Source organism: Delphinus delphis, chromosome 10 (assembly GCF_949987515.2).
Source record: "Delphinus delphis chromosome 10, mDelDel1.2, whole genome shotgun sequence".
NCBI lineage: Eukaryota > Metazoa > Chordata > Mammalia > Artiodactyla > Delphinidae > Delphinus > Delphinus delphis.
This window is the reverse complement of record NC_082692.2, coordinates 94898949-94911334: the sequence shown is the minus strand read 5'-3', so window position 1 is coordinate 94911334 and position 12386 is coordinate 94898949. Positions and strand designations below refer to the sequence as shown.

Sequence of the window (12386 nt, the reverse complement as noted above, 5' to 3'; positions counted from 1 at the left end):
GTAGCTTTTTTTTTTTTTAACTTTAATCAACAATTTGGGATTTTAAAGAACGTCAGTTATTTGAAAAAAGAACATTTTAAGCGTATCTAAATTTCCTACTAATTGCAAATAACTGAAAGATGACAGAAGTCACCTTTGTTTCTAATATGCAAAACAGATGTAGAGTTTATTCACATTATAAATTTATAATTTTTTAAACTATCTATGTTTCATTTCTTGTTTTTCCCAAAATATTCCCCATCCCAATTTTTAAACAGGACTGCATTATTCATTTAAAAAAAATTTTTTTTCTCTTCTCCATCTTGGGAACTACTACTTATCCTTCAAATTCCAGTTCAAATGTAAGTCAGTGCCTTAAATCAGAACCTATCTAAATGCTGTAAATGCCATTTGTCAATTACAGAGCTCTGATCCTATTCTGGAAACTCCAAGGGCAGGGATGTCCCCCTCGTTTCTCCCAGCATCTCCAGGAGCTCCATCCTTTCTGACACCCTGCAGACGAGCAATAGATAGGGTTGCATTATTCCTTTGCCTGCTTCCCTGCCGGGAAAAATGTTTTCTGGAATCTCTGCATCATACTGTACAAACCTGAGAGAATAAATCAGGGTTCTTTCTGTAGGGGTGGTTAAGTGGGAGAGTGAATGGCTTTGCTCTTAAGGATGTCCTTCTGATGAATTCTTGTTGGTGCAGAAATATTGTAGTAGCAAACCACGTGGTCATGTGTTAGCCTGAGAGGAGACAGGGCCTACAGCTATTACTCCGCCAGTGAGGGCTCAGGGTGCATTCTGTAACAGATAGTGCACTCCTAGGCATCTAAATTCCAGAGGATTGGGTACAGAATGGTACAGTCTGGTCTATAGCCCTGGGATTATAAGACTCTAAAACCTTGACTTCTTAGCTAAGAAACTCACTTGCAATTACTGACCACAGAGAAAGCTCTCCAGGAAATTCCATTTGCTAGAGATGATCTAACTGGGGATTGAACGAGTACCCCCAACTCTGTAAATGAGAAGTACACTTGTCACTTGACATACTTTGTTTTATTTCATTGACTAGGAGAAAGCAAACCTACAAAACTAAGTTTGCCCCAAATTCACTCTCACAGAACTTTTAAGCGAATCAGAATAATTAGAGCAAAAGTAATATCTTGAGCACGGTGATGCTGGAGGGACAAGATACCAACCACTGGACAGGCTACGGGCTATGGCCCGGGTCTTCAGTGAGAAGGGTGGAGTGCCCTCTGAGCATTGCATTCACCTCCATTTTAGTCTTCTCTTACTGATTCAAATTGGACTTTACAGTATCGTAAGAAGCCCATAAAAGGCATTAACATGGTAACCTCTTCCCAAGGCCACTTACCACAGTGGCCACCCTCTGAATTGACCCAGCCCTTCACGGGTCTAAAATTGTCCCTGTTGCTGGCTCAGCCATTTGTACCTTTAAGGTGCATGCTATCCTGAGCATCAATTACTGGGTTCAGCTGAGGATTCGTGGTCCTGTCTGCTCTTCCTGCCGTACCACTCTCAGCATGACAAAGTAGAATCAGAAATGTTCCTGTTTACTGCTAAGTCAAGCTTACATCTCTGGTCTAGCTTCCGTAAACAAAAACAAAAGTCCCAAGTATTTATGGTCGGCCCAACTTGCCAGGCAAATGAAACAGGATCTTTTAAATTCAGTGCTATTTAGAGTAGTTAGACTGGCACTGTGTCATTTTCTATGAGGTTTTTCAAGGCCTTGGGTTCTCTGCTATTACAGTTTCTCTCTCTTTCTCTAATGCATTTCAAGGCCCGTTATAGATTAACAACTTACATTTTTTTTTTTTTATAACTATGACCCGAAACTCTTTTCTGAGCTTCAGATTTATATCCGTTTCATTTAGGCTTTCATATATTTGGGAAGACTCAGTTGGGATTCTCAATTTTTCTCCTCCCATTCCCAGGAGTCTCCCTAATCTCTTGTTATAGCATCCAAACGGCCTCAAGCTATACACGTGGGATCCACTCTTATTTTTCCTTCAAACCCAGTATTATTTTCCCTTTAATCCCAGTACTGAACCCATCACTAAATTATGTTATTCTTCCTATAAGATATATATGTAATTACAGATGTACATATACATATATACATATATATGTGTGTGTGTGTGTGTGTGTGTGTGTGTTTCCACTCATTTCACTACATCTCCACTATTACCACACTCTCTAAGCTAGTGGTTCTCAAAGTAAATACCATCAGCATAACACAGGGACTCCTTTGAAAGGCAAATATTTGGGCCTCCTTCCACTCCCAGATGTTCTGAATCAGAAATTCTGGGGGTGGGCCCAGCAATATGTGTTTTTACAAGCCTTCCAGATGGCTATGTTGCACACTGAAGTTTGAGAACCCCTTCTCTAAGCCATTCTATTTCAGCTCGACAACTGCAGTGCACTCTTAATTGGTCTTTCCACTCCCATGCTTGCCCTTTGCTATATTACCTTCTCAGTAGACAAAATCATTTTTATTCCTAATTCTGATCCAGTCACTCCCTTGCTTAATACTTCTCTATGGCTTTGAAATGCACTCAGAATAAAATTTTAGAAATATTTACTATGGCCTGCAAGGGACTGCCTGCTCTGGCTCTTACCTACTGCCCTAACTTCTCCTCCCCGTCCCCTCCCTTAGCTATACCATGGAGTGTCCGCCTGCTGACCTGCTCCGTGGATCACTCTTTCTTCCCCCATCATCTGCTCTTCATCCAATAGGCCCCTCTCCACCTCCATTATTCCTTCTCCCACCCTGCCTCTTACCACACTTGGGAATTTTCACACAAATATCTCTTGTTTACCGTGTAACTCTGCCCTAGATGTTCAATTACGTGCAAACAGGGACCATGTTTATTTCGATTTCCACTGTGTACATACTGCCTCCCACAATGCTTATCACATGACAGGTGCTTTCAAACAAACAAAAAACCCTGCTTGTTGAATGGCTAATAAGATACAATTCGTATAAAGCTTAAAATACAAACCAAACAGAATAATCTTCCTGTCAGCTCACTGGGATGGTGATACAGATACAAGCAGAGCCACGCAGGACAATGTACAAAGGAGGTAAACGTCCTGTCATGGCTTCATCAACCCCCCCTTTATGCACAATCCTTCCTTCTAAAAATCATGACCCAAGCTCTACTGCCCCCAAGACATCAATTTTGCATTCTACTCTCAAAAAGCCCTGATCTCAATCATTTCCAAAGTGCCTCCTAAGGTGTACACCAATAAAGGCTAATGGCATAATTTCCAGGTTTGGAAGAGACATTAGAAGGACTTTTCTGGGATAGGGCCTGTGATGGTTCTCTGTATGTGTCAACTTGTTGAGGCCACGGGGGTGCCCCAGTATTTGGTTGTACGTTATACAGGGTCTGTCTGTGAGGGAGTTTCTGGATGAGATAAACATTTGACTTGGTGACCGAGTAAAGCAGTTGCTCACCAGTGTATGTGTGCCTCAGATAACCTGAGGGGCTGAGCAGAATTAAAGTCTGAATATGAGAGAATCCTCTTTCTCTCTGCCTATCTTTGAGCTGGGACATCGGTCTTCTGCTGCCTTCACACTCAGACTGGAGCCATTAACTCTCCTGGGTCTCCAGCTTGCCAAGTGCAGATCTTGGAACTTCTCAGCCTTCAAAAGAATTGTGAGCCAATTTCTTATAATCAATCTATCTGTCTGTCTGTCTATCTATCTATCTATCTATCTATCTTATTGGTTCTGTTTCTCTGGAGAACACATAATAATGCAGGGCCCTGCCAGACACAAGAAAATGGTGTTTGTATATATTACTATTTCAAAGTAGATCTGTGGACCTTGGCAAGCCCTACCTGACTTATAAGCCTGACCCAATATACCTGTCCACAGTATCCCTGGTGAATGTCATACTCAAGCTTGATGCCACATCAAAGGACCTGCTGTAGAACTTCTTGAAGTGTAAATGGTCCAGCACATCTCAGCAGAAGAGGCCCTGCAGCACGCCTACTGCTCTGACTTCTGCCATCACCCCCAGGCTCCGGGACCTCAGCCACCAGGCTCAGGCCTGGCCTATTTAAGTTCCCTCCCAGGAGGGGAAGACAAGCAGGGGATGCACGGTGTGCTGAGCTCCAGCTGTGCTGGGCCCAGCCAGGGTGGAGGTACCCTAGCCCGTATGTCCTTTATTCCCTGGGAAGACTGGGTATATTCATTTAAACTAACCATTAATTTCAAATAGGGCATTGTAAGTATTATTAGAAGCACATTATTGAATGTTGAACCCGAAATATTAAAAAAGTGAAAAAAAAAAAAAAAGGTGGTTGGAAAGCTGTCAGCTAACACCTAGGCAGGCATATTCCAAACAGAACCACTTCAGGGGGATGTAAAAGCTAATCACACAAGGCCACTCCATTATGATGGTGCAACAAGGTCACTCTGCCATCATGTGTGAAATTAGACAGAAACAAGGATGCTCTGCAACCACAAAAATAACTCAACATCTCCCTCTTCCAGTTCACATAAGTGTCTACTGTTTTTTTGTTAGTGACAATTCTTGCCCAGCTCTTGTCGTCCCACCTCCTAGATCAAAATCACCAAGACACTGAGTTATCAAATTATCTCTACCGCCTAAGATGACCTAACCCAAAACTGATCCCTGCTTCCTGAAACCTTCTTAGAAACACCCAACTCAGCCCAAACTCTACAGTGAATCCCATCTGAACTCCTACATCCTGAAGAAGCTTTGGGGGCAGGCGCTTGTTTTTCATGCAGCGAGTTAAAGAAACCTAACTGTGTTTGACTACAGATGACTTCCTAATGGGCTCTGACTACTGAACTTTGATACAACCTTGCACAAGGAAGTGCTTGCTCACTCAAGGTCATGCTTTACAGAAAGAAGGAGTGGTTATGGAAATTAACACTGATATTACCCAGAGATTCTCAGTATAAGCCAAAGTGACTCAGTAAAAAAAACAAAAAACAAAACAAAACAAAAAAAAAACACCAGCAAATAAGGAAGGAAGGAAGGAAGGACAGAAGGGAAAAATAATTTGACCAAGATTAAGATCTCCTCAAAGTATTAAGGTATGAGCTGGTAACTTGTCTGTAAAGCAATCAGAGCCTCAGATTACACGAGATGATTCACACAGTTGCCGAGTATAACGTCAGGAATGAATTCCACACACATTTCCTATCCGTGCCATCATCACTGCTATCATTGCTGTATTATTATTGGTCATCGGTCCCTGCTGATGCCCGTAACAAGTTGAATGTTCACTTGCGGATGCTCACAAACATACAGACGAGAAACGTCTGCCTCAGGGAGCATATTACAAGCCTGTTCATTCATCACAAAAGCAAAGGAAGAGGAACAAGCAAAACTCACATTGAGCTGCAGTTCATCTGTCCACTGTCCGATCAGGCGGTAACCAGGGTTGCTGGTGTTTGTGGTCTGGTACTGGAAGATGTCGTAACGCCCAGGGGCGTCCCCATTCTTGTTAAACATGACTGGGGTGCCTGCGCTGCCTGGTGAAGACAAGACAAAGACAGATTTTAGAGTTAAACGAGTTTCCTTCTATCTCTTGCTTCCCGGGTAATGGTCTGGAGACCTGGTGATGAGCAAGGTAGCTAGGAGGTAGCCTTGCTGTTTAATAGGTTCCACCAAGATGCCCCCACCATTCACGATGGTCTGTGAATGCTAATTATGGAAGGTGGGAAGACAACCTGTTTCCCCCTTTGAACAGCTCAATTTTTTAATATCTTAAAATATTTTATTCTACTTTGTCCTCTCTTTTAAGGAATAACAATCAAATGTGCTATTTTCAAGAGAAAATATTAAGCTTTGTTGTTGTTATTATTATTTTAGTGTCCATCGAACACTAAATTGTGGTCAATAAAGAATCATTTCAAGAAATAATAAATACATTTCAAAGATGAAATACAAGAGAATCAAAAAACAAGCTCAAAAGTTCACTTACATACATAGTAGAATACTCATTGCATTTAAAAAATACTTCTGGCGGATTATTTCTAATTTGCTTTAAACGATAACCAGTCTTAAATGCTTAGCAGTTTGCCTGGTGAATGCTTCATAAACAACGGATTCTTGCTCAATTTTCTATTTGGGTCTTATTTAAAATGTCTATCTTAAGATAAAACCAATGTTTTGGCACAATTAGACACTGAAGTCAATTTAAAAAGACGAATGCATGTTTTGAAGAAAATATATAATTCAAAGTTGGATATGAGTGAAAAGTCTCTTAACCTTAATCGTGTGGAACAAGTGGCAAACCATATACAAAGAATGGCAGATGTGAGTTTTGTTTACTTTCAGCAATACAGCAGTTACAAAAGAATCACCAGAAGTTTTTCACTGAGTGGTATTTCTCTGTTGATCTTTAAGAAACAGGAAAAATACCACTGGCTTCAGCATATGTGACTACTGTCTGCTCTTCCTATAAGTCAATACTAGATCAATATTCCCAGCAGAAAACAGTGTATTTCCTGTCATTTACAAGGAAGTTTACAGATCAGTTACAGGCTGAAACAGAATCATGAGAAGAGAAGACCATTTTGCTATTTTTAGGGGAGGGATGGGGTAAGTCTTAGGTAATGAGCATGAAGCACTTTTGATAATTCTTATTAAAAATGTCAGCTTCTGATGGTGGCAGAACTCTGCATCTGGCTAGCAGTCATTAGCTTCTGCAGAATTTGGGCCAATGTAGTATTTGCATTGATGATATGGATGAAAGAAGAACTAAGGCGTGTTAACTGGACAGGAGAGAGAACGCTTGCAACAGTAGAAAAGGGTGTCTACACTAAGGAAGCAGGCATGACACTGAGAGTGATCCCACACAAACGATCACTCAACACAAGAATGAAGTTAAAAAAAAAAGGGGCCCGAAAGAGGGACAATATATTGGGTGACAAGAGGCATATGAAGTTGCAATCCTGGGCTGAAAGTTACCCCTGCTGGAAGAGAGGGTCCAGCATGTAGGCAGGATACAGGGGCAGCTAAAAAAAACTCCACACTATCTTACAAGTGTCAGGCACAGACTTTTATGACACTTCTGCCTATTTAAAAAAAAAAAAAAAATCAGAGCTTGTGGTAGGTTGCAAAATGGTTCCCCAGGTAGGTCTAAGTCCTAACCCCCAGAACCTATGAATGTCATCACACTTGGCAAAGAGATTTTGCAGGTATGATTAAATGAAGGGTCATGAGATGGGAGAGATTATCCTGGATAATGTAGGCGGGCCCAGTATAATCACAATGGCCCTTACAAGAGGCAGCAGGAGTCAAAGGAGGAAGGAGAAGATGTGAGGCTGAAAACAAGAGGCTAGGGTGATGCAAGGAAGGGGTCCTGAGCCCCGGAAGTGCAGGTGGCCTTTAGAAGCTAGAAAAAGCAAGGGAGCAGACACTCCCCCAGAGCCTCTAAAAGGAACCAGCCCTGCCTTCACCTTAACTAAAGCTCAGAGAGACCTGTATCAGACTTCCAAACTACAGAGCTAGAAGACAATAAATGTGTGTTGTTTAAGCTAGCAAATAAATGGTAACCTTTTAATGGCAGCAATAGGAAGCTAATGCAAACCTGGAGGACACAGAGCAATGAGCTTCCTAATTTCACAGGTGAGGAAGTATACTTAGGTTCAGAGAGGGCAATCATTTGCCTCAGGCCCACTCCGCTCATTAAATGTGAATAGTGCACAATAACTGGTTCTGGAATCCCCTAGAAAGGGTTTAAATTCCAGGTTTACCACTTCCTACATGTGTGACCTGTATCAAATTATTCAGTCTCCCTCTACTTCTGAGTGTCACTAATACCATTGTCATAGGGTAAGAATTAAATGTAACAATGTACACAAGGTGCTTAGTCCCATGCCTTTTACATAATAAATGCTCAATGGATGGCCATAATTTTTTTTATATAGTTTTCATTTTTATTATTGTTTTCTTTGCTAATATCTCAGGACCAGACCCTGACGCATGCCGTCAGACTCCCAGACCAATAATGTTTTCCAATGCATCAAAGGAGTCTCTCCTAACTGGTATTTAAATTTCTCCCTTGGTGTAAACATTTTAAAAATTTTCCAAACAGCAGGCTAGAATCCACTCTGGGAATGGGCATTCATCCATGAGCAACGCTGATTTCACCCTATGAACTTGAATTTGTGGCTGAATCTGTCTGTGGCCAAGGTCACCATTTCAATTTGTTTCTTCTCTGTTTCTCCTAGACACTAACCCCATGGTCCACAAAGACACCCCTTTAAGCCCTCTCTGTAGAGGAATCAACAGAAATGTTTCTTATTATTTTTCAGGAAGACATTAATATTCAGATACCTCTCTTTCACATTGGATACTAGGATTCATGTTGTGCTTTGCTATAATTCTACAGCTTCTAGTCATTAAGTAATAGGATGTGAGCTTTTCAGAGTCTTTGAGAGGATGAAGAATATCAGAGGCCTGGGGCTCCAAAGGACCTCAGCCCCCCAGGTAAATATTCACCAGAAAGGTACACACTGCCTCATCTCTCTCTCTCCCTCCCTCCTTACAATCCTTGTGAGGAGAAATGATTCTTGTGTTGCCCTTTCCATTCTCATTAAAGTTCATGCTTAGAAAAAATAAGGCAGAAGAGCTGAATACATTACCTAAGTGATGTGTAACAATGTAGGGTGTGGCTCTGACCTTTTTGATGGATTCTACAACGCAACTGGCATTTTTCAGGCAGTTTTGTTTTTTCCCCACACAACTCCTTTTCAACATCACCCCTGAACTTCTTTTTTTTTTTTTTTTTGTGGTATGCGGGCCTCTCACTGTTGTGGCCTCTCCCGCTGCGGAGCACAGGCTCTGGACGCGCAGGCTCATTGGCCATGGCTCACGGACCCAGCCGCTCCGCGGCATGTGGGATCCTCCCGGACCGGGGCACGAACCCGCGTCCCCTGCATCGGCAGGTGGACTCTCAACCACTGCGCCACCAGGGAAGCCCCACCCCTGAACTTCTTGAAAGAGAAAAAGAGGGATTGTGTTCAATGAACTCTATATCAAAAAAAATAATGATAATAATAAGGACCAAACAAATCCAGAGAAAATAAATAAGTTATCAAAGGAGAAGCGATCCTCTGCTGGAACCTCCACAATGTATCAGGGCCAGAACACAAGTGTCCTAAAGTAAAGGCAACAGGGCCACTTGACCAGATGGGATACTCAGAGGAGAGAACGGTTGAGAGAATGCACTCAGGTAGGAAATCTCCTTCCCAGATGAGAGCATCTGAGTGAAATTCCTTTTTTTTTTTCCTGGATCAAGAAGGACTGGAGATATACGATGCTCCGATGACAAAACAGTCTTCAGAATCCAAGTACTGACCTGACAGGTTTTCTCTTCTCTTCTTACCACCCCATACACAGATTCCAGAAAGGCTACCTTGATTCGTGTTCCAGTTACCTTTTGCTGCTCAACCAACTATCCTAAAACGTGGCACTCAAAAAAAAAATGACAATCTGTATTTTGTAATTTGGGCAGGGCTTGGCAGAAACAGTGCGTCTCTGGTCCACTCACATCAGCTGGGGCTATGGCCGGAGCACCCACGTGCAGCCTGACCCTTGGCTTCCTCCTAACATGGCAGCTGTGTTCGTAATACAGAAGTCACAAGAGAACCATGCAGAAGCCCGATGGCATTTTGTACCATAGAAGTCACATAGTGCCACTTCTGTATTAGCCATAGGTTCACTCAGACTCAAGGGGAGGGAATACAGATCTCATCCTCGCTGAAGAAAAGCTAACTTCATGTTTCAAGAAGACCACATGAGATATGCCATCTTTATAAAATATACCCCAACCCAATTTGTTTTCTGGAAAGGAGTAAATCTAGGTACAGACAGGCTTCACATGAAAGACTTCACTATATAACAATTCTCTAAGGTTGTGTATCCAAGACAACAAATTTGTTAAATTGACAAATACTGACATCTGGTTGGATGGGCCAACATCCAACATCAAGATAACTCAAATTTAGGCTCAGGACATTGCATTCATTTGGGATGACATAATTAGCCACCTTTTCTGTTGGTGCACAAGGGGAGGTTAAGTGATTGCTGAAGATGTAGCAATACTTTTAGAGCATTCTATTATCACTTCCTAAATTGACGCTTTCATAAATGTGAAGGTCGGAGTTATTAAACTGTACTCTACTGGTCTGGAACAGAACTCCCAGGGGTATGGAAAACTCTGTACTGAAGTAACAGAAGAGCACGATTAAGCTTACTGAGACCAAGAAACATCAAGATTTTTCTAAAACATGCAGAAGAGAGAGGCTACAGTTTTCACAATGGACTAGAAAGAAACTTGAGTTCTAGGTCTGTCTCTGTCATTTGCTAGCTGTGGTTGGACAAATATTTTCTCCTCTCTAAAATGTGATTCCTTTATCTAAAAGTCAGGAAATTGAATTAGTAAAAAATGTCAAGCTTCTTTTCACCCTAATTGTTGCTCACTTAAAGCGACGTGAAAGCCACTTAACTAAATCTAACACAGTTTGTTTTTTTTTTCTGCTTTACAAAACTGTTGAGTCCCACCATTAATGAATGTCACACGGCCCTGGGAGTCTTCTGCCTGCCTGTCCACATGGCAGAAAGAATACCCTTAGGGAAAAGGAAATTATGTTGACAACAGAGAATGACTACAATGATGACAAAGCAAGGGAACGGACTGGCCCTGCCTGTGAGCTCCCACAGAGCCTGTGTTCCAAGATGGAAGAGCAGGAATGTTGTAATAAGCCCTTTCTCTCAGACACTTAATAAAAGTCAAGAGAGCAGGCCACGGGGTTGGGTACCCTAGATACCAGTTACAGCATCATCAATACATAACTGTGTGGCTTTAGACATCATGATTCTTACGTTCTCTGTGAATCAGTTTATCTGCTAAAAAAAAAAAAAGGAAAATAACAGTATCTAAGCCATTTAGTATTATGAATATTAAAGAAGCCAATACACAAAAAGTACTTAGGACAGTTTCTGGCACATAGTAATCATTTGATAAACGTAGGGTCTGTGTCCAATCAGAAGCTCAGCATCTCTGGCTCATCAGTGGTAAGCCCGTCTTAACTGAAGTCTGCAAGCGTTAAATAGAAGAAGAATCAGATGAGAATCACCAAAAATATTCTCAAAATGACTCTTCTTTGTTACTGGCCAAAGAAGTGTGATGCTTATCTATGGACCAGCATACAAAGCCCAGAAACTGACCCCAGGATATGTAATGAAATTTATGTGTGCTTTTTCTGGGAAAATTTGTTATATATTTTAGGAGATTCTGTAAGATAAGGAAGAAACTACGAAAAAAGATAACTTGTAGGCGAACCATTTTTGTGGTTGTATTTATAGTCATTTTTGTCTCCATCTTAACTCGGAAACTGTTGGTTCCAAAATCAGATATGGTTCTTCTTCACCCAGATACTAGGTAACTCCTGAATGATTGATACAATATTGTGGGTTTAAGTGGATTATTACTTACAAGCAGAGAAGCAAGATTTTTTAAACCATAACATAATTATCTAAACCAGGAAATTAACATTGATGTAATACTATTTAAAACTAATCCGCAAATGTTATTAAAATTCCTCCACTGTCCCATTCGTATCCTTTTTCTGGTTTCAGATCAGTCAATGTTCCCACATTGCATTTAATAGTAATGTCTCCTTAGTTTCTTCTAGTCTGGAACAATTCCTCCATCGGTCGTTCTCATGACCTCAACACTTTTGAAGAGTACTAGCCAGTTATTTTGTAAAATGACCTTCAGTTTGGATGTCTGGTGTTTGTTAACATTAGATGGAGGTCATGTATTTTTGGCAATAAGACCTCAGAAGTGATGTTGTAACCTTCCCAGGGTTATCTTTTTTTTAAATTAATCAATGTTTTATTGAAGTAGAGTTGATTTACTGTTTGTTAGTTTCAGGCATACAGCAAAGTGATTCAGTGACTCACTTTTCAGTATACACACACACACACACACACACACACACACACACACACACACACAATACTTTTCAGATTATTTTCCCATGTAGGTTATTACAAAATATTGAGTAAAATTCCCTGTGCTATACAGCACGTCCTTGTTGTTTATCTATTTTATATATAGTAGTGTGTATATGTTTCTCCCAAATTCCTAATTTATCCCTCCCCACCACCTTTCCCTTTTGATAACCGTAAGTCTGTTTTCGAAGTCTGTAAGTTCTGTTTTGGAAATAAGTTCATATGTATCATTTTTTAAGATTCCACATATAAGTGATATCATATGATATTTGTCTTTGTCTGGCTCACCTCACTTACTGTGATAATCTCTAGATCCATCCATGTTGCTGCAAATGGCATTATTTCATTATTTTTTATGTATTCCATTGTA

The 12386-nt window shown here is 40.9% G+C and overlaps 1 protein-coding gene across 6 annotated transcripts in view; it reads right to left on the bottom strand.

Moving 5' to 3' along the window:
* GRM7 (glutamate metabotropic receptor 7) overlaps positions 1-12386 on the bottom strand; it is an 859725-nt gene that overhangs the window by 281133 nt on the left and 566206 nt on the right. For all 6 annotated transcript variants that reach the window (XM_060022949.1, XM_060022947.1, XM_060022946.1 and 3 more), the window contains one exon: positions 5381-5520. In XM_060022949.1, the coding sequence (XP_059878932.1) occupies positions 5381-5520 (140 nt within the window). The remainder of the gene's footprint in view (positions 1-5380; positions 5521-12386) is intronic.